The sequence below is a fragment of the Poecilia reticulata genome, chromosome 9 (assembly GCF_904066995.2).
Source record: "Poecilia reticulata chromosome 9, P_reticulata-male-v2, whole genome shotgun sequence".
Lineage (NCBI taxonomy): Eukaryota > Metazoa > Chordata > Actinopteri > Cyprinodontiformes > Poeciliidae > Poecilia > Poecilia reticulata.
In genome coordinates, this window is record NC_088838.1 from 16,520,890 (window position 1) to 16,548,711 (window position 27,822).

Consider the following 27,822-nt stretch of genomic DNA (forward strand, 5'->3'; position numbering starts at 1 on the left):
ATCGTCCATGAATGTCATATTACTATATTGCACTTTGGTCACAGCGTTGTCCCATATGTGCAACACCTCAGTCAACACCTCCACACAGTAATTCAGCACATGAGTGACAACTTTTTTTCATGGCAGATGCAACATGTGTTTCAGTCAATACAGCTAGCTTTGCTAGCATCACGTCCATTGAGCTTACCTTTCTTTAAGCTTTCCTTCCAAGTGACGCTAAAAATTGGACGAAGTCCCCACCGTCTGTGAAAGCGAAGCGCTGCTGATTTTACATGTCGCCATATCTTATGATTTATGCAGCTATTACATTACTGACGATTAGACAGACATCTCCTCCCGCTCAGAGGAAACCACTGCGCATGTCTGGAGCTCCGCGTGCGAGTAAAGGTGGAGGCTATGGGTGACAACAGACACTAAGTCACGTTATTGCTTGGATTTTACGGCGCCACCTTAAGTCCCTGAACTTCACATTTTAACGGAAAAAAAAAGCAACGCGACTTGGACGTAACGAGTAACGCGACAGTTTTGTAGAAATGTAGTGAAGTAGAAAGTACAGATACTTACTGTAAAATATAGTGGAGTAAAAGTAGAAAGTACCCTACTTTCTACTTTTACTCCACTATATTATTAAATCTACTTAAGTAAAGTACAGATACACGAAAATTGTACTTAAGTACAGTAACGAAGTACAAATTGATTGAATAATTAATTTGTATAACCCTAATATATCAAAAGTATATAAAGTTCTTATATGTATTTGCCTACATATATATTTATTGATACGATCTTACATTTCACAATAAGAGAGAGAGGAAAAAAAAACTATGCAAATAATGTATAAATTTCCCAGTTAATAATTCAAGTAATGCTGCTGCAGGTCGACTCATTATCTGTGTTTACATTTCACCGTACAAGTCGCAGTCGATTGGCTACAAGCCACAAAGGAGAAGAAAGGATTGGGCAGCAAGGAGACATTAGATGAAAAGGGTGGGGGGGATCAAGTGAGGCAAAGTTTTGTTGTCTGTTAACAAGCAGACTTGTTTATCTGTGGTCTGTATCAGAGAAGCAGAGCAGGCCCGCCACTGCTGAGCCCTCAGTCGCTTCTCATTTCTGCGGCGCAGCAGGGGATCGGACAGCGGGAGAGATGGAGGGTAGCAACAGATTGAGGAAAACGAAGGAGGAGGAGACGGAGCGGGACTGAGGGAATTTGCTGGATCATTAGTTTACAGTGTTGTCGTATTGACCTTAGAATGGACCCCTGTAGACAAGGGGCTCTGGCATCTAGCCCATGTAGATGTAGAGCTCTGAAACCAGCTGGCCTTTATGGATTTCTGTTCAATGTGTTGGTGCTGTGGTGTATATATATATATTTGTATATCAGTACTTTTTACTGTAGTTTCATTCCCAAAATGCAGGCAATATCTCCTCTATCTTGTGTGAAGTAAATAAAAAAACAAGCTTAATGTTTCATGAAACCTTGATATCCAACTTTAACCAGCCTGCATGTGTTTGTGTCGGCGTATCGCAGAGTATATGGCAGTCTTCACACCTGTGTGTCCAAAGGGCACCTTCCATAGCGTTCAGATGGCACTCCCACCCCCCTCCTCTGTCTGTACCTGTGCTATGGTCTGCATTTGATTTTGATAGGAAGTGACAGTACACAACCACTGACTGTGTACTGCAGTTGTTCAATGAGTGTAGGTTTCAGTCACTGGCAGTCAGAGGACACATTCCACATAGCTCTGGGTTTGTGGTCCTGACTGAACAGCATTGCAGCACATAGTGCACATTCCTCTTTTCCTCCTTTCTCTGTGTTTACGAAACAAAAAACAAACTTTGCCTGGGAGACACAAGAATACTTGGAGGGCCTTTATTTCTTAACTTTTATCAGAGCACGTATTGTTCCGTGTAATCCCCCGCCCCCCTCTCACTTCCCAAATTTAACTCTTCACTTTGTTTTTGCTAAGTCAGTATGTGAAATGGCTAACTTGTAGTTTTAGTACTATTACGATATGTGTCGTTTTGCTAAGTTCCTAGTTCATCTGCCATCCATAAATCTGGTGAAGATGACGGATTGTTGGTTTAGGTGAGGATTATCATTTTACACACACATCTACTTCGCAACTGAAACACCTCAGGATCCTTCTAGTAGGCTGCCAATGCAGTACTTCACAGACTGAGGCAGAGCAGTGCATGATGGGAGCGTTTATCTGACAGAAGCAATTCAGGCTGCCACTCCTGCTTTCTGTGTGAGTCGCATTACAGGAGAACTACAATAAAAATAAATCTGCATACACACACATACACTGGTATGCTGTTCATTGGCTCTGAAAACTATCACAGATGTGCTCATTAGAAAAAACATGAATGCAATTTGTAGCATAAATACAATATTGTACCCAGAGGATAAATATATTTCTAGAAAAACAATATGGGACTGTTGTTTTTTTGTTGTTTTTTTTCTATTCAGGATTTTCTTCTCCTCGATACTAATGCAAGTCGTTTGAGTTTAGGCGTCTTTGATACAGAATCCAAGTCCGATAGTACTTAAAGTTAATAAAATCAAAGCTGTCTGCATTAAAATATTACCCTATATTTCATCAGTGTTACAGCCACTCACCGATGACATTCGTGATGCTACATCCTCTGATCAGCGACTGATCATTTGTCCCAATGCAGCTGCTCCAGGTCAGCTTTAATTTGCTGCTCTAATTTGAGACAACTCAGCTAAAAACAGTATGGAAATTTCTGGCTACACATCACCTAAAACAGGCACTGCTTTATCTTTAGTGCACAGAAAATACACGTGACTTGACACGCACTTCTTCAATCGACTTGTGTCTTGCCACTCTTCAACTATGTGAAGAAGTTATCACTTTAAGCATTGTGAAATTTTATGATTCAAGTAATGCAGCAACTAGCAAATCATTTTTTTAAGTTAAATTATTGACTGTTTTTGAGTTATTTTGTTTTTCAAATGCTTTATAAAACAGAATAGAATGTATTTTTAATGGGGATACATGGATCAAAAACACAGAATATGTGATGTAGCTGTTGATAATTTTCAACTCTTTTTGCATAGAGACACTCATGATAAACAGCCATGCAGACACATCGAAGGAAAATTTAAAGAGACTAATTGACCTAATTGCAAAGCTTTTGGACCGTGGGAGGAAAGCGATGTAACTGGAGGGAACCCTTTCATGCACACAGAACATTTATTGCTAGACCAACCGTTAGTTGCAGCCCTACTTATAAATTTGTTTTAAATATTTTGCACTAAGATTGCACATGAACCGTTTAATGTGCTGAAACAATACAGAAGTAAAACAGATATTGTGTGCTACATCACATAATGTCTGCACAACAAAACAGACAGGCACCACTTTAAACAACCAGATGTAGACCCACATTCTTGTTTAAAAGATTGTTCAAACATAAATTCAGTGAAAAATGCATTAGAAATACAATGAGATCATTCAGCAGCGTAAGATAATTACTATATATTTTCTGTCTGCTCAATATTGGCATCTGGCATTTATGGTGGGAATTTGTTCCATGTTAAACTATTAAACTCTGCAAGGAGCCAAAAACATGCATTTATCATCGCTGCACTTGAATTACTGGCATACCGAAATGTAAAAAAAAAAGAACAGATTTGAACGTTCAGTCTGCCATGTTTGTTGTTCAAATAGAGTTTGGATAGAGCTGACCAATGACTGCTGCTGAACTTAACTGAAGTAATAATCAGCATAAACACAAGCTGCATACTGTGGAAGGGGGTCATTACTTCACAGAGCTGTGAATGTTACTTCTGAAGAAAAGTTTAAGGAAAAAAAATATTGATCTAATTAGATTAATGGGATTACTGTAGTGGATGTCTTGGATTATGAAAACTAATTGCTGCATCCTGAGTTTATTGTTCCAGCTGCTCAACCTCACCATGAAAGCTGTCTGAACGCAGTATGCAGAGCAGGCCACTTGACACACAGGCAGACAGGAAGCTGGGAAAGACGAGACAGATTGTCTTTCAAAGGAGACGCTTAGATTTTTAAGGAAAACCACAAATTTGTTACATCAATAAAATAATGGGCACAGCCTAAAATACAATTTTGCAAGCTGTGCATTTGTTTAAAGACCCAGATTGCTTAAACCTTGTGTGTAACAAAGTTGCTTGGCTTACTGGAGATGTAGATGACACAATCACAGAAAAAACATCAACAAGTACTGAGTCAAAATTTTGTCTGAAATCTGGATACAAATAATTTATAAAGGAAAACCTGTAACTTAGGACAAAAATCCCAATTGCTCTGTTGAGCATGCACCATCTGAAGTTAGTTTCCGTGTATATTTTGAACTATTTTGTCATTTTTGTACGTTCTTATTTTTTATTCTGCATATTTGCATTCTTGAATGGTTTTTTTCTCTTGTGTATTCATAGTTTTGTTGCACTCTGACGCACAGTGACAGCAAAGTCTATTATATTTTGCTCAGTTGGGTTATATAAGTTGCTGCATCCCGTACAGAAGAACTACCTGCTGGACTTTAGTTTGAAAATAACGTCCTCTCAGTTCAAGTCCAGATACAACAACACAAGTCTGTCGTGACTTTTAACGGGTTGCATATTGTATGTGTAAATTTGTAATCCCGACTGGGGTGTCTGTTCATAGCACTTTACCCATATGTTTGGGCCCTCAAAAATCATCCTCTGTCTGTCTGTCTGCCCATCATGTTGCCTCTGTGTGATTGTAAACTACAACATCCAGCGATTATTACACAGCTAATAGCCTCTCCAGCTCTCTAGGGATGCTCGTGAACAGTGGAGAGAACACGGAGAACTATCTCCACTCTGTTGTTGTCTTTCACTGGCTCTGATATTTTGTGAGAGGGTACAAAAATTCAAACTACTATCATTTGTCTGGAATTACAAGAAAAGCTAAAAAAAAAAAAGCCTTCATATGCTTCCCCTTTATAGTAATGACTGATAGAAAACAGCTTTCTTAATGTATAGGGGCTGTTATCAGTATTCTTTTATCCTCAAGCATCCCTATGTCTGCCTCTCATCCCCATTGTCAGAGATGTAACTTTCCACAGAAGTGCTATCAAAGCAGGGGCCCTTTTTTTTATTGAGCCAAACGGAGACAGGCTGGGATCGACGCAGGCTGAAAAATAGGATGGCAGGCAGCACAGTGTTTAAAACACTTGCAAAATGGGTCGTGGTCTTTAAGGTGAAATGATGCGACAGATGTCTTCTGTTTCAATCTGGTAGCTCAGGATCCTGGTAGTGTTTCATCACGACCCTTAAAAAAAAAAAAGAAAGAAAAAAAAGAGGTTTATGGATGAGTGAGTTTATCACACCACGTTGCTCCCTCAAGACCCCATCGTTGTCCCTGAAAGCTCCTGTTTTAATTAGAAATGCAGTCACTTCCTTTTTTCATCTCTGTCTTCTTCTTTGCTCTTTCTCCTACTTTATCTTTGGTAGTGGTGAGTGCACCAAGTTTAGCAGTGGGATAAAGACACTGACATTTGGGGAGTAAAGGATTCAGAGCTGTGTGCCATGCATGAGGTCGAGGTTCTGCTGACCGTGACTGGAAACCACTATCTGGTTTTGTTCTTGTTAGTGCTTGCTCCTGTGGTTTAGTCGGGAAGTTTTTTTTGTTGCCCATGGTGACTCCAAACATGTTCAGTTTTGCCCTAAGACCACAGCGCAGTCAGGGATGCTCTCCCTCCCTGAGACTTCCTGTAACCTGAGAAGATTCTCCCAAAACAGAAAGCTGCCGGTGAACATGCAGGCTCAGTTAAACTGTTCTGTCCGTCGGGTGAGGTGAAAGAATTTCTTTGAGTTTTTTCTCTTTTTTTAAGCTTCTGTCCAACAACAGTCATACACCCTTTTATCTATTTATCTATAAATAGCAAAAGCAAAGGACAAGTGGTTTTTAAATGTATCTTAATCTGATGCTCCGCCATGAAATCCAGGGTGAGCAATTTTATTTAGAGGTTGCATTTTTTTAGTAAATAAACAGGTTCCTGGATATACTGCTAGACCATCAAAGTCGTTAGGAACACATGAAAAATGCTACACTATGACCCTGTTGAAATCCTCTCCTAAATCTTCGGCACAGCTTGAAAGTCGATATTCACAATCTTATCATCCTATCTGATTGAACAATTCTGTAAATAAAAATGGGTAAAAATGTTGGTCTTGAGATTCACAGCTTGTGAAGGGACTCTAAAAGACCTACACCTGTAATTTCAACAAAAAGTGGTTGTACAAAATATCTATATTCACGGGGGCTGAATATAAATACATACCACAATTTTTAGATTGTATGTAACCTTTTCCTTACATCTCACTATACATGGCTAATAGTGTTGGTTAATCCCAAAAAATCCTGATAAAATACAAAAAAGTTCAAAGTACATGACACGTAGCGCTGCTTGCTGTTTTTCCAGAGTTCCTAATTTGCATGCCATCGCTCTCAGTGGTAGCGACCACTACTCTATGTTTTACCAGTGTAACTTACATTGTAATTTTAAATACCTTAGCATAACTGCACATCCTGCTGTGTTCTCCCCCCCCACATCCCCCGCCAAGTACACTGGAGGTTGATTGGAAGCTTCTCTGCTGCTATTTCTCTGTCATTGACATGCAAGACGCATCGCACAGATTCTGGCGCAAGGTTAAGCATGCGTGACGCCCAAGCTTAGGAACTGCTTCAGACAGTCTCTCTCTCTTTATACTTCTCTCCAATTTTCACCCCTAAAAACACAGATTATTTTCCTTTGCCTTCACCGTACCTCAGTTCCGCAGTGTCTTGCACCTCTCCCCATGTTTCACTCGAGCAAAGGACTAAATTCAGTGAATGCACTATCCTCCAACAACATAAAACATCTCAAATCCACAATCGCATTTTCTACCTAATGAATGCAAAGTAGTTCACTTTTGGAGTATTTAAATTGCTGACGGTACTTGACTTTATGGCGTCTTTAAGTATTGTCTCTTTGTTGGATTCTTAATAAAAATGTATTTTAAGTAATCTCAGCAGTGATGCATGCTCGATCATTTTCCATTCTTTCCCAAATTGCTTCAGATGGCTTTAATCCATATCAGGTTTTTTTTTAGATCTCTCTCCTCTATTCTTTAAAGAGTAGAAGCATATTAAAGCCCAGCAGAAGTTACTGTGGTGTGCTTTTTACTCTCATCTATTTCTTTTTATGTTTTTGTAGATTTTCTTTTAGCAATAGTTGATGGACTGAACAATGATGTATGGATCTGGAATTATTATTATTATTATTATTATTATTATTATTATTATTATAGTAGCGCACATCAAAGCAACAAACATCAAAAAAGATTTTAAGTATTCTTTTAACGCTGCTGAAATATCCTTGAAAACGTGTTATACTGTTCAAATTAGTTTTAATGCGACAGAAAGTGTTTGAGTGACCAGAGGATTCCATATTTGCATGAGGCAAAGTAACAAAAATAACTGAATACAACTCTACAAATATGATAATTTTTCAGGATGATTATAAATTATGTAATAGATTTTCATCTTTACTACTACTCATTAATGATTATTAAAATAAACCAAACACAAACTCATCTAAAGAGCAAAACAGCCTCCAATACTACAGTTCAGATTAAAGGGCAGATTTTTTTTAGCTAATTGAACATCTAAAGTTTTAAAAGATCCTTCCTGGGAATACATTTATTCCCAGTATTGTCTAATTTTGTTTGTAGTCTCATGTTTAATCTCAAAAGGGGGAGAATAAATGGAGGAAGAATTACAATTTCCAGCACCACAAAGAGAAAAAAAGGACTGAGCACCTTACTTTAGTCTGAAATCAGGAAAAATGCAGCGTAGCACATGATGATGCAAGCAAACTACAAAAAAAAAAAAAATCTTTATGCACTGATTCTCAAAGGCTGATCAGGCCTTTCTGCCTCTTATTTCATTCAATGGTTTTGTCTTTGTGAACTTAGATGATTCTCTGCTCAGACGCTTTTGCTTCCAGAAGTCATCACCAATCAGAGATGGATACAAAATAATGCAAGACATATGTTACATTAGGCAGCCAATTACAAGAATGTTTTACTAATATTTTCTATTACATCCATGACTTAGAGGGACTAAAACAATCAACCATCTGCATGCACAACACTGTCTCATAACTTTGGCAAACAAATCACAAGCATTGTCATATAATCATCATATTTTGGAGATTGCTGGGAAACACATGCAGTTGTAAGAAGTTATCTTGATGAAATGAACATTTTACACACCAGTTTTTACAAGTAAATTATCCAATCTGAGCTGTTAGTACATGCTATAAAATATCATAATGAGTTATAGTAAAGCGAGCACAGTTGGAGATTTTTGGTTGCATTTTGATCAGCTCAGTGTGCCTATAAAAGTAAATAACATAAATACATGTTAAATAACAGGGTAATTAACCTTGTATGATCAATAGGTGTTGCCATTTAAGTTCTGTCTGTAAACACGTGTCTAATTTTCTGGACTTTATGGCTGGATTGTGTTGGAGATTTACTGTAATAGCTTGTAGAGAAAGTTGAGCAAAGGGGAAAAAAAAAGGGAAAAAAAATCATTGCCGTTCTTTCAACTGTGAAATTAAACAAACTCCCTATGAGAGGTGACTCAATCTAAACAAATCAAAGCCAATGAAATGGAACTCAAATTAAGAAAATGATGGATTTCCCACCGCATTTATTTGATTCATCCACTTTACATGCTCCTCGAAACAAATTACAGTTGTAGGAAAACATTGAACAAATGCCAGATTTTTATAGACAGGACAATATTATTTTTATTAATTTATTTTTTTGCTCAGTCTGTTGGTAAACAGCGAGTATACCCATCACGCCCTCTCATTATCTCTCTGCCTCTCCCTCCCTGGGATAAGTAGGCATTTCCTGTTGTCTCAGCTCTGGCCATTGTTGTCTGCTCCGTGAGACAGTAGAGTCTGTGCTCTGCTGACTGAACTAAAGCTGTTTCACTTTGTCTGATTGGGTCCGCTTCGGGCAGAAGGGGGGGGAGATGCTTCGTTTTTAATGCGTTGTCTGTTCAAGTTTTTAATTGCATCTGCTCTAATTTGTTGTCGTCGGTATGGAAGTCGTGGCGTTCCTGCTTAATGTCGCCTGTATTTGTACTGCCACACAAACAATCTAATCGGTTTAAATTGAATTCCATCTAGACAACATTATGTATTGAAAATAATAACCCTTTTGCTGAAGGGAATGTTGCAATAAGAAGTAGTCAACTAGTGCGAAATTGAATAAAATTAAAGAAAAAAGGAAACTTTTGAAATTTAACGAAGTATAATAAGTAGTTCAAATTTTTAAGACTCGTTTTCTGGCTTCCGGCTACATCTTGTGTCAAGCTCTGCTGTAATACAAGGTGCCACTTTGTCTCTTGTCCTTTATGCATTGAGGGGCACCCTTAAAAGAGCTTACAACTCAAACTTTGCTGTGATAATATTTGCTTCTAAAGTAGTTCTCAAAGCATTTATTTTCACCTTGTCCTAGACTGTCCTGAGGGCAAAGGGATGAGGAGATACTTGTGGGATTTCCAGTTAATGAAAGGTAAACACAAGGTCTGCTCTGAGGTGATCCAAGGAATGCTCTCCCCTCTCTGTCAGGATATGAGCTTCATGCTTTTGACTTGTACTTTTATGTGTGACTTTTCACCTTGGGCGAATTCTTTCACTGGAACCACTTTCAGCACGTTTTTATCGCAGTTTTAGCCAGTCAGCCTATGTTTGCATTCTTCCGTCGTAAAACTGTATCACAGCAGTAATACTGTTAAAGATAAATAACAGTAAAAAATTATGACATTCAAGCCATTTGGTTAAGTAGACAAAATATTTCCTTTATGTTTTGTCTTCAGTGAAACTGAATGAAAATATGTTATTAAGCCAAATTATCAACAAACCATGTAAAAATACAAAGGAAGCAGCTTTGTAATTGTAACCTGAGTTTATTTAGGACTGCTGTTCTGTGGCTTAACTGAAGTCAAGTTATGTTTTTTGTTGAGTGATATATTCACACATATTCCTGAAATGTAGTGTAAATTTTAATTTAAATCAGGATGTTTTTTTCTAATTCTTTACAGAATAAATCTTTAGGCAGTTAAAAAAAGCCTTTTATCCTTTATATGTGGAAATTGTATCTAGTCGCATGTCACTATATGTGCTTTAGGTGGCATTGAGAAACATAATAAAACCTGGATTTTTTTGTTGTTGTCCTGTGTAGAACTGTTTCTAGATTATATTCTTGCCATATTAAGCTAAAAGTGATGCAAATCTAATAATAAAAACAAAATATTGAAATTGTTACATATCAAGTAAATTATTTTTTGAAGATCTTTATGTATTACTTACTGCAGTAAATAAATCGGAATTGAATTTAATTCAGAATTGGAATTAAATATATAGTAACGTCATAAACAATTTACTAAAATTACTTTTTGTTTTGTCTTAGCAAATATTTCATGATGTACTTTGTAACTGGTGATGTGTCCTACAACACACATTAACATTAAGCACATCTAACACTAACAAGGTATGAATCAACCATTAGAGCTTACCAGCCTCCAAACATTGCTTATCACAAATTACACAAGCCTCTGAGCAAAAGTGTTACGCTTGTCAGTGGCTGTAGTCCAGCTCTGGTCTCTATAAGGCCGACTGAACTGAAGGTGGGATACACCTGTGGCTTTGGGTGTGTTCCCCTGGTGATTGCTCCTCTACTACTACATCAAACTATTGGAGCAACGGTCTGAAGCTGTGTGTTTCTCTTCTCATGCCTGTCATGCGTCGCACCCTTTATACTCTGTCTTAATAAAGTAGAAGTCAAAACTTCTGTTGGTGTCTAAAGTCTGGGTTCCCCCCCTGTCATGTATGTTGTGTATATGTATGTGCAAAAGCTCTGTGTTAGTGATGACATATGACAGAGCTGCCATGGAGTGACTAAAGATCTGCCAGCTTTCCTCACTTTATGTAATGTGGAAGAGGAACAATGGGTGTGGCAAACATTTACACAGCAATGACAAAACGCAGAACACGAAAAAATCTAATTTATTTGACTACGAGTGTCTCACTTCGGGCTACGGGTTTTTTTTATGCTGGATTACAACATGTGCTTTGTTAATCTTCAAAGCTGCAGTTAAAGGTTTACTGCTTCTCTTTACTTTCAGTACAAACCAAAGCAGCAGCAGCTGAAGTCAGAGGAAAGTCAGCATTGAAGATGGAGGGAGTTTACTTGATATGAATAACTCTCATTCAAGTGGTCTGTCTTCAGAATGAGCCATTAGAGGAATCCCAGGGGACACTATGGAAGGGTAATGGAGAATATAGATTTAACTTGTGACCATCAGCAAAAATGCCAATTAGAAAAGCATCAGTGGGGGTAGCCAGTAAGATAGCTGCAAAGCACTGCCAGGAGGTGATTAATGCCAAGCATGTTTGTTACATCTACAAAAAACAGATGTAATAACTTCATCTTTGTTTATTTTGTTTATGTTGGATACTTGTTCATAAAAGCTTTTTGCATTACAAAACAAAGATGTGAAGGCTATTTCACGAAAGAGAGGGGAAAGGTGTGCTGTTCTTTTGACTTTTGTTGTGATTTTCAAAATCCAGTGTTGCAGTCAGTAGGAAGCTGTTTATTTTGTTGTCCTGGTTCGGCTCAGATGCTGCAGCATCAACCCTTTTCCTCCTCCCTCAGCTTATATCATCAATCATTTACTCTCACCATCATTCTTTTACTTCTCACAGAAGTCTTTCTCCTCCTCTCAATCTCCGTATCCTTCATGTCTTTCTCATTCACTTCACCCTCTATCTTTTCTTTGAATGGTGATTTATTTTCCAAACTTTCACATTTTGTCAGGTCCACAGGGACATCTCAATAAATTAGAGTATGACTTAACACAATTTTGATTCAAAAGCACACAGACCGGTTCATTTAAGGCATTTATCTCCATTAAGTTTGAATATTTTAGCTTACAGATGAAATCCCAAAATATGTTTTATTAACATACAATCTGTCACATGACTAAGGTATCTCTATGTGTACTTGACCAGTGATTTTACTTTACTTAAACACCCAAAGAGACTTTGTGGAGTATTTGTCAAGACACAATGAGTCAACAGTTTTTCTTAACACCTCATCTCCAGTAATAATCATGAAAACGAATAGAAACTGTTGAATTTATTACCTTATTTGTACTGAATTTATGTAATGTGCATTTTTAACAGAATTATTGAAATAAAAAAAACTTTTCAGCAACCTTCCAATGAATTTAGACATTCTTGCATATTGTTGGGTCTCCCTTCCTGAGTTGTTCAAATGAATCCGTCCTCTAGTTTTTTTTTAATTTTTTTATTGTGCATATAAATCTCACCGTTTCATATCCTCCCAGATGGCTTTATTAGTTTAAAAGGCTGACATTATTTTTGCAAAAGTTGATGGAGTTGTTCAAAGGAAGCTATTAAAGAGCATCACCTCCACATTCACCTGCTTAACCCTTCTCTACATTCAGTAAAGCTAAAGTTTTGACTTTAAAAAAACTAAAAAAACTTGTGCGTTTTGTCTACTTTAACCCAATAATTTCTATGAAGTGATTCACCTTTGGTGGGGTTGGTGCAGGCGAGGTGTGTGCATGAAACGTCTTGTCTTGAATCTGCACTTTGATGTAAAGGCTCCAAGGTTGTTTGGGCTCCTGTTCGTTTCCTCCGTTGTTTTCCTGAAGCCCTACGTACATACAATGAATTATTCAGCAACGTAATGGGTCTATATTTGTCGTTGTTTATCTTGCCTCGGTGCCCCTACCACCATCATTGCTGCCCCGCCAGCGTCTCTTCCAGCTTTCACGTGTCTGTTTTTCTGTCTGTTTGGCAAGTAGGGGCCTCTTCACCCACAGAGGATGCTTCACATTAATGAATGAAGTGAAGTCATTTAGCAGGACTCTTAATGGCACATAAAGCCCTGCTGCTGGGTTTGATTAATCAGGGAGAGTGTTTGGCTCTCTGTCTCTCTCTCTTACACACACGCACACACACACACACACACACACACACACACACGCACACAGGCCTGTCCTGTGCAGGATCAGCAACTCACTAGCTGTACTTTCTTTATTTTAGCGCCGGGGTCCCCGCTCTGTTCTCACCAAAGCTGTCAGGGGCCCTAGTTGCTAACGCTTCTGGAGATTGAAAGCAAGAGTCTCGGTCTGCGTCTGAAAGTTAAGTTCTTTAAAAATAAACCTGATATTTTTCTGTGATTGGCAAAAATGTATCGGAATCACTTGCTTAAGATATGCAGCAGTCAGGCTGCATTTTATTGGCAGTTTCGGATTGATACAGCTGATGTATACATTTAACTTGTTTATCTTTGCCCCAGTTTGGTGAAAGTTTGCTGCCTTTGTACTTGCAGTTACAGCTGTCACTGTCTGTATTGCATCAGTCAAATATGCTGCAAACTTATGTAACATATCAACGAAAGAAGTTGGAAAAATCCTGGTATTTCCCAACATCCATACCTCATTTAAAGTTGATAAAGATGGACTTGCAAATGTATTGTGATTAATACCAATCTGGAAGTGTTATTTTCATTTGGTTCTAGTAACGTCCCCCTCAGTTGAACTGCACAATCTATTGCATTGCTTCTGCAACTGTAGAAGATTGCTTAGATGCAATATTTCATGTTTCAGGTGCTTTGCATTAAAACTCTGCTCACCAATAATTCATTAGGTGACATTCATTATAATTAATGCCCTTGACTTGTATGGATTTTGCTCATCTAGATCCTAAACCTCTGGAAGAGCTGTGAAGATACATCCACGATAAAAAGATTAGATGTGTTTTAATTGCAATCAGTATAGTCGACAATATTGCAATGGCAATATTGTTGACAATATTGACATATTGGCTGCGTCAACAGCTTTCTTACTGTTGTGAAGGCCTGTGCTTCAGTAACAAAAAATGGTAATAAATGCAAAGGAAGGTGATTCTGGAACATTATTTAACTGAGGCAACATATCTTTCCATGATGTACAACAACATTCCAGTTTAATGCTTTATGTGAAAAATAGCCCTTCGTGGCTAAAGAATGTGGTTTCATTATGCTCTCCTTTTTTTTCCTAACAGATAAAATTTATAGATTAGAAATTCAGGGGTTTTTCACCAGCTTGAGCCTAAAACCTTTGTGTTCATTGCCACCTAGTTTGAAAATACAAAAGGCAAAGCAATACATTATTAGCTTGCATTGCTAATTTTAGTCTAGTAAATAATCATATAAGTTTGCAAATCCCATTGATTTTCAAATTTAGAAACTGGAACACTGTTGGGATGAATTTAATGTATTTTCTTGATTCAAGGGGTAAATGTGTATATCTTACCCTTGAATAGTTTCAGATTAAGCAAATATTATATATTTTTGTGTTTGTTACAGATATTGTTATTTTGTATTACTTTGATCCTGAAATTCTTGTACCACAGTTTGAGAATCATTGCTGTAGGTGATTTTAGCAATTCAGTTTGAACCTTCTCTATGATTTGTTATGTTAGTTTGGTTGTTCACTGAAAACAAAGTGCTTCAAAAACATTGCTGCAGATGCTTTACAATATAATTCTGTAGACATTATTCTTTGTCGTGAATGGATAAAATAAAAAAACAGTAATGTCAGATGAATATGCAAGAGATAATCGCATTTTATAACTTATTCACCAAATGTAGGTTATTTTGCAATTATAATCACATCTTAAAGAAGTCCATGGCATTTGTTTAGGAAAATATGAGCAAGTTTGTTGTATATAGATAGATGAAGCTTGCTATATTGATGGTTTTCAGTACTTAATTTGTGTATGAGACAAGCATTTGTTTTTTTCTTCCTATTTGAAAACAGTAGAAAAGCTGTCTGGTTCAGTCTGAGTATTCGCAGCATGGCACTTTGTGTTAATTTACCGAAGGAGGTCACAGCAGGGATGCTGGGCTAACTGAGAGTCGGCTCAGTGAGAATACTCGACATTAGAATATGAAAGTTTATAGATTCAAAGAGTACTCCTCTTGGGATTCACCCAATATCACTCATAACCTTCAACCCATCTTATTTTTCCTTCTCTCTCTAATCCCTGCTCCTCTGTCTCACATCCCTTTATCTTGGTCTCTAACACTCTTGATTCTGTCAAATATCTTGCTAATTTTACTCCATATTGGACCCAAAGAGAGTTGTGTAGTTCAATCTCTGGCTATTTCGTGCTCCTACTTTTTTATATTCAATAGGCTATTATTATAAGTCACTTGGTATATTTTACCCAAATATAAAAACTGAATGTATTTTTGGATACTTTGACGTAACAGGGGTTGCTGAATTGAACCTGTTTGACCTCTTTGTGTAGACATTACAGGTTAGTCTCTACACAAAGAGGTTTTTGTGAATTTTGTGAAAGAGCTTTTGAATTCAAACAATTTGGATATCTAGAAATCTGAACAGCTAAGATAATGACCAGTTTTTGTTTTTTGTATGTTTTAGCTAGCAAACTTAGCTGAAGGCGTTAGGAGTAACAGTTCATTAACCCATTGAATTTTATCGTATGTGAGAATCTGTTGTCTCTTTACTTAATGTCCCGTTTGGTTCTGGGCACTACTGGAACCGAAATAAAGACATACCGTACTTTTCGAACTATAAGCCACTACTTTTTCCCCACGCTTTGAACCATGCGGCTTGTAGCCCAGTGCGGCCTTTCTGTGGATTTTTCTTCAACCACCAGGGGGCTCTTTAGCAGGAAGTGAATCATTGGAAGTCAAAATTGGAAATCAAAGAAGAAAGTGCTGATTTTCATTTAGAACAAGCACATGCTAGCAGCAGGCACGAAGAATGAATGTTTTCAAAGTCATACCCTCTCATCATGGAAACCACACAAAGAAGTTCATATGATGCCGCTTTTAAGTTGGTAAGCTTGGCGTGAACGACTCCATGGTTCGGCGTTGGAGACGGAGGGCTACATCCTAACAGATTTATTAAAACCGAGAGTGGTGCAGATACCAGCAGCTTATAGCCCGGTGCAGCTTATATGTGTAAGTTTCCAGTTTAAAAAAAATAAAAAATTAGTCGGTGCGACTATATTCCGGAAAATATGGTAATTTATGTAAGACACCATACATGACAATGACTGTTGCTCCAGTCATTGTCATGTTGGTTCTGTTCTGTGGTCCCATACTGGGTTGGATTTATAAGGATGAGAGCCCCTGGGCTGGAGCCAATTTTGGTGCCCTATCCACTAAAGAAAAAAATTACCATCAGGCTTACTTAGGCTAAAATTAAACTAATGATTATTTAAAAATAAATTATTCATTTGATACGGAAAAATAACACAAATATGGCACTTGGTAAAAAGCAAAGTCCCTAACCCTATTAAATAGTACAAAATATGCAATTATTTGCAATTAAACAAATCTGTTCGTAAATTAGTTCAGTAAGTTATATTTACCTAAGAATGGCAAGGATACTCTGCCATTCTTTGGCAAAGTACACTTTAGCACTTTCCGTATTAGATCCCTGCATCTATGAATTTTAAGTTGCTGAACAGATTTGTTGTCTTGTCAAGTTATGCAGACAACACAGAGTAGCAAATCTTGCACATTATCAAGCATCTGTGGCTTTAAACCAAATGTTTGAACACAGAAAGACACACACTTTCTTCTTTTGGTTGCTAAATGCTGCTGCTACAGATGGCCTTTCATTCCTCTGCCATTTTGGTTGTTTGGCTTTCACGTTTTGCTATGAAATGGTCTCTTTTTGCTGTGTTTTGTAGCGACTATACCTCATTTCATAACTGTTCACTGTGAAGCTGTTGTTGCTCCTCTTCGTGCCAAGTACACTTTTGCTGACTTTTCAAAAAACGACTGCACTAAGCATGTGATTTCAGCCACATCAGACGGAAGACATTGCAAAATAAGATATTTGCTACAAGGAATATGCTGAAATAATAAATAATTATAATTTTTTGTTTTTTTTTAAGATTAAGTTGTTTTTTTGTGATTGGTTGGAGCAAAAATCTAAATTGAACAATGAATTTGATTAATTGCATGACGGTAGCATTAAGAGGCCAGCATGAGGTTTAGCTTCCATCAGCCAGAGGCTGTGGCTCTCCACCAGGAAGTGGTGGACGGCTTCCTACGAGTTGAGGGTCAGTTTTCTGCTCAAGTGGAGGAGTTTTAGTGTTTTGGTGTCTTGAAACAGAACTGATAAAGGAAGCAGGGAGGGACGGTGAGCAGATTGGGAAAAGGACTTACTTTGAGAACAGATCATTTCCCCTTACTACTGGCAAAACGACTAAACTTCAAATGACTTTTTATACTTCTTTAGCGTGGCTACAGATGTGTGATTCAACATTAATGTTTGATAGGATTTTAGCCTGTTTAGAAAGATTTTTGGTTTTATGCTGCATTTGTTCCAGGCTTTTGTTGCTTTTCTTCTTGCTTACACTAAGCATTTAATTACATTTTCTTATGTCAGCATAGTGGCAGGTCCTGTAAATATGTCACTTAACATGTCGATTCAGATAATCGCTTTTCCATTTCATCTCTAACAAGGGTGAAATAATCCGGGCCTAATCTATAACAGGCGAATCCAATCACTGAAGCAAATGCCCGTTGTGATTTGAAGTGCTGCCAGACTTTGATCGCCTCAGCGGTAAATTGATTAGCAGTGATCTACTGGTCTCCTTAAATGCTGATCCTGGGAAAAGAAGTTCATGTATTTGCTTTAAGCTGACGCTGTGTTTGAGCTTCAAAATCTCTTTGCACAACCATTCAGTAAGAGCAAAAGCGGCCCACTGGCCTCAAAACAACCCAGCACAGAAGCCAGTTAGTGTTTTTGCAAGCTGCATGCTTTAAACTAAGATCAACTCCGACTGTTTTAGCTCGCTGCTGCTGTCGGGTCAGATTTACAGCTAAGGGCTGGGTAGAGGATGTTCTTTAAAAACCTGACTGCTGGAATTTGAGAGAAAATAAGTCGGTTACAAACTGCACGGATGAACGGGTAATAATGAAAACGTTGACGTGCTTCCACAAGATCTGGGTAGCATATAAAGCCCTATAGAGCTTGTACAGATTACAGACAAACATTCTTCAGTTTTATCTCTGTTGCTTGCTAAGACAATTGAAGTTGATCATTTGCTTAATGTACTAGAATAATTGTTTTCCTTTTAATGCGTCCACATTTTGCAGCTTATTAACATTCAACGTCTCTTCCCGTCTCTTGTCCTTAAACCTTAACTCTGCTCGCTGCTTTGTCAGTCCAGCGCCATGTACTTTACTTTTTCCTGTTAGCATGGATGGTTCACATAAACAAGGGGCAGATCAACAAGGGTCAAACATATGCTTTGTTTTCAAAGCATATTACTGAATTATTAAAAGCTTTAAGTGAAGTTTAGAAGATACAGGATGCTAGCAAAGTATACTCTTTTGTTACTTTCTGTTCCTGGATCAGCTTCTCCTATTGTTGGCTTGTGATAAATAAAAAAATAGAGAGACTAAAGGAAGAAATGGTTTGACCCCACTATTGAAAGCTCAGATTCTGACAATATTGGAACGCATTAGGCATTTTTGTTTATAGAATCCTAAAATAATTCGTTTGGAGAATTAAACTATGACGATTACACACACTCAGACTAGTATGCCTTCAGGCAGTTTAGGAAATCTCACGTAATGATGTTCAATTTAGAATATATTAGTTAAGTAGATCCACCTGGCTGTAGTTTAAGGCCATACCGCAAACAGACTTCTTCCTTATTTTGAAATCATGAGAAAATCGAAAGAAATCAGCCACAATATCGGGAAGAATTTCCTAATTTCCTTTTTGTCTGTGGAAACAGTTGAGTATAAACACCATGTAATGTCCACATGTCTTTCACAAAGCAGATGGGTTCTGTGTCTCAGAGATGAACATGTTGTGGGCTCGGTGTGGAGAGCCTGACGCCTGCCAGTGAGATGCCATGTTTTAACATGGCTGAGCTCTAAAGTTAAACTCTTTAGCCTGAAACCGAACCCTGGATAATCACACGTTATTTATTCTTCCTTTTCCCCACTTCTATCACAATTATTAAGCTACGTAAATAAACTCACAGAGTGCCAAAATAACCACAAACATGTGAGTCGTGCAAATCTGAGATCCATCAAAACTTCAGTCCATCTCCACTATTTCTCTTTTTGACCTTTGTCCTTAGGCGTGATTTAATCTTTTATTTCCGCTTCACTAGTGTTTTGATTTATTTTACAGTGTCAGAATGATCCATACCTCTGGCCTCACCTGTTTTGACTTTCTTCACATCCATCTCCTCTCGCCCATCATAATTGCAAAGGTCACATCCTGGAGACTCTGTGAAATCAATTACAGGTTAAACCTCTTAGTCTGCCTCCAAGGCAGCAGAGATGTGTTTTTATGTGGAAATACATTTCGCCGCATCCCTCCTCAGGACGTGCTTTTGTTTCCTAATATTTCCCATTGAGGCACCGAATTCATTTATGCAACCTGTCAGCATCCTCATCATTGATGACAAAGTATCCACTGCAGATGTGTGACCTCTATCAGTGATGTTAAATTGTTCTACACTGACGCTGCTGTTGTCGGCACTGCGGTTCACAGGAGGGGGAACAGATTTTGATGGGTTGACAGGAAAACGATGTGCAGGGCAGAGAGACAGAAAACGTTTGTTCCTTGAACATTGAGCCGTACAGTGCCTTGGAAAAAAAAAAAAAAAAGAGCACATCTTTTATTCATGCTCAGTTGACAAGGTGTCAAGAGTTTTGTCAATCCTCTCATTTTTCCGTTAACCTTGTCCCTGTAAAATGTCCTGTCGCTGTTTCTTTGGTTAAACATCACTTTCAGGCCACGAGGGAAAGGAAATAAGAGAATGAAAGACAGTAGGAAAGACAACAACAAAGATAGCTTCTGTTCTGTCTTCCTTTAAAAAGAAAGAATGCATAAGAGTAAAGTAACTTGTGGAAAACATCCAAAAAACAAACTGGAGGAGAGAGGAGGAGAAAAGATGGAGAAGAATGGGATAGAGAAAGATGGACGGAGGTGGATTGTACCTGTGTGAGAAGCGGGATAATGTTCAGACTGTCGTCTGAGTTTATTTTTACCTCAAGGCAAGAGTCTGGATCAGGGTTGCCAAGCTGGTAGCACCTTTCAGTGGGGGTTCCTGAACAGATGTCGTCCCAGTGTGAACATCTCTCATGACTTTCAGTACCAACACCAACACACAAGGACAAACATAAAAAGTCCCAGGTCATAGCTTGTGCTGCTTTGTAAAGTCGAAAACGTGTTTTAGCTGTTGAACATTTCTTTTTACATAACATCTAATTTTCTTACTTTATGTAGACAATAGCAAAATGATTGAGTCTAAATCTGAACTTTAAACACCAGTTAATATATTGCAAGTTTTCAGGTAAACTAATTGAATGCATGGAGGGTTGTAGCTGTGAAATAAAAGCACTTTGAAGAACACACACTCAGGTCTCTCCAGTAGTGCCATAGGTACTTTATTAATGTACCCGCTATAACTTTATGTCCCTGCTTATTATAGATATGCCCTGAGAATGTGACTGGTGTAAATAACGCTCTAACCTCACCTTCTTTCTCTTCTGATGCTGTAGCAGCCAGTTTGATGATCACAAACTAAGCCAGACTCCAACATATCTTTCGTACATGTCGAAGGAGTCTGAAGCACTGTACCACGCATCTGAAATCTGATATTTAGACCTATTTAACATCTTCTTCCTTGAGAGAAAATAAACGGCGTGATGTCATTTAACTTACTTCTTGATTTAGAGTAAACTTTATTTTTGTTCCCTTTAATATTTTATTAATTCCAAGCATCACATAGATTTTAACAGAACTGAGTAGGTGCTGTGGATCCTGTATCAAACACTTTTTATGTACCGTTTATAGACTATTGGATCAACCTGTCCCACAGGCATTTAAATTGCTTTTAAGAAAGGACCAGCACTGATTCACTGGGAGGATCATTGATTTACAAATCAAGGGTGTAATTAATACTCACTCTGTTCCAACCTGTGGGAGGAAGTCCATGTAGACAACTGGGCACGTAGATGAGGTCTTCACAGCATCATCACAACCTCATTTTGTTTTTTTATGTGTTGATTTTAGATCAACCATTAAGAGTCTACGCGACCATATGTTGCATCCTGGGCTTGTTTTTATCCAGATGTTTGCTCACATTTGACTCTACAACGCATTTCTAGGATTTTTATGTGATGGATCAAAATAAAGTCGCGCATAATTGTTTATCTGGAGGAAAAATTATTCACTGTTCTACATTTGAATGAAATAAGGAATTGTTTGTCTTGTATTCATCTCTGTAAGTTAACACTTTGTGAAACTACCTTTTGCTGCAATTTCATCTGTAAGTAAGAACATCTGCACCCTGTGTTTGGCTGCATCCATCTTCCCTTCTCCCTGACTGTGTGGTTTATAGGAAAAGTTCAGTTTTGTTCTCATCACAGCGGAGCACGGTCTTACACATGTCACCTGTACAGCTGACAGAAAGCAGAGACTTCTTACACCTACCTTTCTTTCAGCATAGCCGCCTTCTTTGCCTTTACAACTAAGAGTTTTCCATTCAACAATTTCTCGTATGTGACCTGTTGATCTCTGGAACTCCTTCAGAGTTACCTTAGGCCTCTTGCCAGCCTCTCTGATTATTGCCCTTATCCTCCAGTCTGGAGTCACCGTCATGTGTTGGTGGATTTGCAGTTCAGCTTTTTTTTTTCTGTTTTTGGAAGAGATATTTAACAGTGGCCCTTTAAGATGTTAAAAGCTTGGAAGAGTGTCTTATAACCTGTTTTAGATTTCTCCAAATCGTTCTCCTTGACCTGCCTACTGTGTTCCTTGGTCTTCATGAGACTGTTTGTTCTCTGCCAAACCGCTTAGCCCTTCACATAACGCCTCCATTTCTACTGAGATTAAATAACACATAGACTGACCCTATTTTCTAATTTGGGGACTTTGAAAGGCATTTACTTTCATTTGGATTTTATTTAGTGAGCGAAGGGGAGTAATTGAACATGTTTCTTCCCACTTTTGCAGTTGCGGACCACTTTCTGGTGGTCTCTACCGTAAAACCCCGATAATTTAAATTGAAGTTTGTGGTTGTGATGTGACAAAATGTGCCCGTTCAAGTGGCATAAATAGTTTTATAAACGACCATATATTTTCCAAATGCAAAAGAACAAACGATTTTGCCTCCATAATAAAAGCTTTTGCACTCCTCATAAACAACCTGAAGCTCATCGTCTCTCGTTTCTCTTTCCACAGGTTGGCTCTTTACGTGTATGAGTACCTGCTGCATGTAGGAGCACAGAAGTCGGCACAGACCTTTCTCTCAGAGGTAAGTCACAAAAATGCTTTCCATGTTTGTGTCTGTCAAGCAGCGGGCCACAGACTTTATGTTTCCAGGGTTGTCTCTTTCGATACGTCCAGTTCGCGCTACAATGAAGTGAATCAGCTCAGCTTTGGGCTTGTGCCAGCAGGTTGGTGCAGCAAAGAGGCTTTTTAACGCCGCATTTAGTTTGGCTTGAACTGGAGCATGAGAGGAGTTTTGTGATTCTAAAGCTGATGTTTTGGGTGCAGCTTTATCCCCGCCTTTCACAATGTCCATGACTCTTCTGTCTGCTCTGAGATGCAACCTCATTTTCACTTTAATTCTGCTGGGTTACGAGGGGACGAGGTGAAACTGAGGCCACTTGATCATTCTGCTCTGGGAGTAAATTATTGCAAATTACAATGCAGAAGACAGCAGCTAGAGGCTTGTTGTACATCAGCCAGAGGGACAAGAGCAACTGAGAGAAGGGGGTGGAAAAGGTTACCTCATCAGCTGGCACTGACTCTCATCACTCTGACTTCATGAGTGCGTGTGTGTGCGTGTGTGTGTGTGTGTGTGTGCGTGTGTGTGTCTGTGTGTGTGCTCACACTGACAATTTTTCCTCTCTGCCATATCAATTGTCCACAGTTTTGCAAAAGCAGAAGGTGCAAAGGATAGGTTGATGTTACATTCAAGTGTGGGAACACATTAGCTATTGATGCACAAAGTACAAACACAGCTGCTGATGTACAGTTCACATGCTCACCAGTGCAAGCGAACTGGGTATGCATTTAGCTAAAATGCATCTCCTTTTGGACTAGTGGGATTTACTGCTTAAGGCACTGTCCATGTTAATGCTGATATTTTTTAAACAAATATTTTCTGCTGCATTTTTTTACAAATCTCTCCCATTTTTGATGACTGAAATGTATACCAAGAGAAATGCTTTCCAAAGTACACACTTTAAAAAAAACTGTGAATGTACAGAGAATAATAGAAAAATGACCAAATTGAGGCTCACTGCATAAAAGCTTTCTGTGCTAGTAGGTATGTTGACATTAAAAGTTGCGATTTGGAAGGCGAAGTTGCGATGATCTTAACCTAAAGGTTAAGATCATTTCTATAAAAATGTTATTTTTTATGACTACAAACAGAAACAAAGATGCAGAGCAGACAGTGAGCACATCTATGAAACCAGTTGATTTTTAGTGCTGTACATTATCATTATATAGTTTCTTGAATTCGAATCCCTAAATCTCAGATGATTTAACTTAGGAATCACTCCAAAATCTATGAAGTGTATTGCAACAGGAAAATGTGTGGCTCAAATGACCCGGTGTATTCTTCTCTTTTGCTATCCAGTGTGTTTCCTCGAAGACACCTGAATGATATTTGCGAATCAGGCCCTCATGTCCACACTTAACATGCTATATCGCAACCAAATAGAGCAGCAGTATGAAAAAAAAATCTGCTTTTAAATTTAACACCGTAGCTCAGGTATATTATACTGTAAGCTTAAACTTTAGGAGGGTAAGACAGAAAACCGTAACCGCCTGTCGACATCTGCCAGTAATCACGCTGAGGGAATCTCACTGTAGCACGTCGGAGGTAAATGAAAGAAACTCCAAGGAGTTCAGACCACAAAAAAACAGGATATGCGGGCACACACCGTGCTTTCTTTTAAACGTTCTGCAAATGACGGCAGCGTGAAAGAGAATGTCCTGACATGAACTGCCTGTAATCTTATTTGGACTGAGCTGAAGCTCCTACAATTATACATTTTCTGCTATTTAGTCAGTGGTAGAATAAAATGAACTACTTTTTTCCAAGTATTAAGGAAAATGTCCTGCCGGTATCTCGAGCCGACAGATGAACTTACCGAAACTGCTTGCTGGGTCTCAAAGAATGTGGAATAAACAAATGGAGGCAGTTCCTGACCCTCCCTGAGAAAGACTTCAAAGCATGCCATTCCATCATCTGTTCGAGAACTGAGGTCAGGACAGTCTGATTGAAACTGTGGTGATTCAGTTTTTCCTGTTACTCTAGTGCTTGGTCATGCTGCTGGTGGACCAGGTGGTACAATAGTTTTATTATTTGGCACTGATAAAACATTTCAAGGAGGGGAAGGTCTGAGAGGCATCCTCAGACATAATAAGTGTCCAGGCTTTATTGGAGTCGTCTGCCACTGATGGCTGCACGGATTTGTGTTCTTTAGATCCAGAACTGTGGTCTTTGTGTGTCAACATGAATTATCTTCAAGATGGAGATCATTTCTGAAGTAAATAACGTCCAACTGCATATTAAAGCTAGGATAGAAACAGGCCATACGTTTGGAAAAGCCTAAACATCGAAATGATCTGAAAGTGAAATTAAAGTCGGTGTGGAGCTTCCAGATTTGTGTGCGTGTGTGGGGGGGGGTTGTTCAGAGATTTGAGTGGATTCCTCAGGCTGGTACATGTCTCTGACCTTATGCTCTGTTCACACTCTGACTCAAGAGACACACACACACATGCTCACGCGCACACACACACACTCGTTTGTGCACGCACGCGTTCAAATATGTGTCGATAAGCTCGAGGGCACACATAGGCCCACTTATCCTCTCTTGAATCCAAGAGATTCATAACATAATTACCTAATGGCACATCTTATAGATATTTCCTTGCACCCTTTTCAATCCTTTAGAGCACGTCACTCAGATGTCAGACATGTTTTATACACAGGATGTCTCTGAAGTACCTCTCTCTCTTTCTCCCTCTCTCTCTTTTTCTCTCTCTCTCTTTGTGTCTGTCAAGATCCGATGGGAGAAGAACATCACGTTAGGAGAACCTCCAGGGTTCCTCCATTCATGGTGGTGGTAAGTTTGCCTTTAAAATGAACTGCTTCAAGCAAATGTGTTAACATTCTCTGGTTCCTTTCTGACATTAAAGAAGGTCAAACTGTTTTTTTCTTACCTTATGTTTTTTGGGTTTTTTTTTTCTTTCTCTCTTGATATTTATTTTTTTGACTCTGCATCACTTCCTGTGTGTTTCAGTGTTTTCTGGGACCTTTACTGTGCAGCTCCAGAGAGGAGAGACACGTGTGAACACTCCAGTGAAGCCAAGGCCTTCCATGACTACGTGAGTCTGCACTGATGTTTCTGACTTCAGGTTATTGTCAAAGACAAGTCGCTAAAGCACAAAACGATGCTCACATGCATGTAAAGAAAAACAAAACAGAAATATTTGATTATGCAAATAATCATGCTCAGCGCTCTGCAACTCGAACACAGAGCTCTGGATGTTTGAGGGAGGAATTGTGCGTCTTTTGTGTTTTAGACGGGATGCAGGGCTTCTCTCTTCTTCTTCTTCTTTTCATGTTGTTGTTCTTCCCTCTGAAGCCTAAAGTCTGACTCATCAGATTTGTCTACGGAGGTTTCATTGAGATATATTGTTTTAAGTGCAAAGGTCAGGGGTTTCTGCCTACCCCAGCAGGATCTTCTCGCTCTTTGTTCCTCATTCTCCCTTTCTTTCTTTGCGGCTTGCAGTTGTCTGCTTCTGGCAGAGGCTCTCATGTCTTTTATCTGCTTCCAGCGAGGTGTGTGCGCTTTGCGTATGAGTGTGCATGCAGGTGAAGCTGCTGATGCTGGTGATGATGATCAGGGTGATGAATAGGCACTCCTTGAATGAGGCAGCATTGTGATGATGTCATTCTGGCTCTGGGAATTAAAGTTGGAGGGCAGCATAACCTCAGCCCTGTGAAACAAATATCCTGGGGAGGGAAAAGCAAAAGAGCACTGGGATAGTTAACAAGAATAGGGAAACGACAAACAAAAACGACTGATTCAATCTGATGATACTAGAAATGTTTTAAGTTTCTGATTAGACTCAGCCTAATTTAAAAAATATATCACTGAGGATATATCAGTGCATCTTCAAATCGATAGAAAAGGCCATCGGCAGTGTCTTATTCTTACATTTACTACCAGGATGTAACGGGGAAATTACAATTAGTACAATCGCAATTAGAGCAAAGTCACATTCAATGAACTGTTTCAGTGCTGCAGAGTGTCGCACGCCCAGGTCGGATTGACTTGGCTCGTATCCGTCCCTCAGTTAAACCAGGAGCGGGCAAGTTCAGAGGAAAGCAGAAGCAAACATCGGTTCAGATTTTGTGTCTCCCTGTCAGTCTATCAACATCAAAACGAATAGAGATGTCTATCAGACATTTGTTTTAGTAATTATTTTCAGATTGCTAATTAAAGAGCGAAACCCTAAGTAATTCTTGGGAGACGTTAAAGCTCACATGAATTGCCCTTTTGTTCCTTTCTATTTTACAACTGATGAAATGATCACACCGTCATCGGTTTCATTTATCGCACTTTTAACCGTCTATTGCTTCTGCGATTGGCTTTCTGAGTTTGTCTTAGAGAGGAGTTTCACTTGGATTTTTATCTCGTCTCTATTTACTTCTTGGAGATTGGTTTAATGGAGACGCTGTTCCCACAGCTAGGTTTGAGCCTTCTGGGACATTAGTCTAATGTTAAAAGAGAAGAAAAAGAAAAGTCAGATGAAAGAAAATAAAAAAAGCAGAAGAAATGTTATTGATTTCTGTCCTGGGGCAAGGCTCTACAGACATCAGAAAGGCCGTTTACAGTTCGGTTAAGTGCTTTGTAAATTGTGTACTCAATACTAAATGAGCAATTTCCATTTGCTCTGGCTACTGCAGTCATAAAAACAGGTTATTTTTAAATTCCTGCCCCGGAAATGGCCTTATTGGAGACAAAAGCCAAAATCTAACTCTACGGAATGAGATGCAAAGCTGTGCTCATTTTTAGACATGAGCTGTGTTGTCGTTTTGAAATGCAGTACCTTCCAAAAGAATTTCACCTTTAAAACGACAAACCTTCATGAATTTACTTGGGGTTTTATGTGGAAGGCCAACACCACAAAGTAGAGCATAATTGTAAACTAAATTAAAATTATTAAGATTAGGCGAAGAGCATCTCTGCACATCAGTTTGTCACATATTCTCAGGTGGATTTAGGCCTGGACTTTGACAGGGCCGTTTTATTAACCAGTCTGTGTTTTTAAGACTTTGTCCCTCTGCAGGGTGAATGTTCGTCATGGTCTCAAGTCTTCTGCAACCTCTACGGATTACTTCGTGTTTAGCTCCACCTTCACTTCTACTTTAAACTGACGAGAGCATGTTCTTGTGCTGTGGCCACTATGTGGCTTTTTATAAGCTTTCAACTGGACTCTTTCTAACTTTCTTTCACTAATGGCTTTCTTGTTGACACTCCTTTGAAGGCCAAAGCCCAGATTCTTTAAGTGCACAACTAATAGTTAACCTACCAGACTGACGGATCCCTTCAGCTCATCAACAGATACTATTGATGGTTTTCTGCAGAGAAATCTTCCTGTCCTGAGATTGATG

The 27,822-nt window shown here is 38.7% G+C and overlaps 2 protein-coding genes across 3 annotated transcripts in view; both read left to right on the forward strand.

Annotated features, from left to right (window-relative positions):
- Nucleotides 1–27,822, forward strand: part of LOC145552788 (uncharacterized) — a 176,204-nt gene that overhangs the window by 108,462 nt on the left and 39,920 nt on the right. The gene's annotated exons all lie outside the window — the stretch shown is intronic.
- The window catches only part of ssbp2a (single stranded DNA binding protein 2a), a 66,642-nt gene that overhangs the window by 10,853 nt on the left and 27,967 nt on the right, over nucleotides 1–27,822 (forward strand). For both annotated transcript variants that reach the window (XM_008418873.3, XM_008418874.3), the window contains exons 2-4: nucleotides 22,362–22,434; nucleotides 25,203–25,264; nucleotides 25,442–25,526. In XM_008418873.3, the coding sequence (XP_008417095.1) occupies nucleotides 22,362–22,434; nucleotides 25,203–25,264; nucleotides 25,442–25,526 (220 nt within the window). The remainder of the gene's footprint in view (nucleotides 1–22,361; nucleotides 22,435–25,202; nucleotides 25,265–25,441; nucleotides 25,527–27,822) is intronic.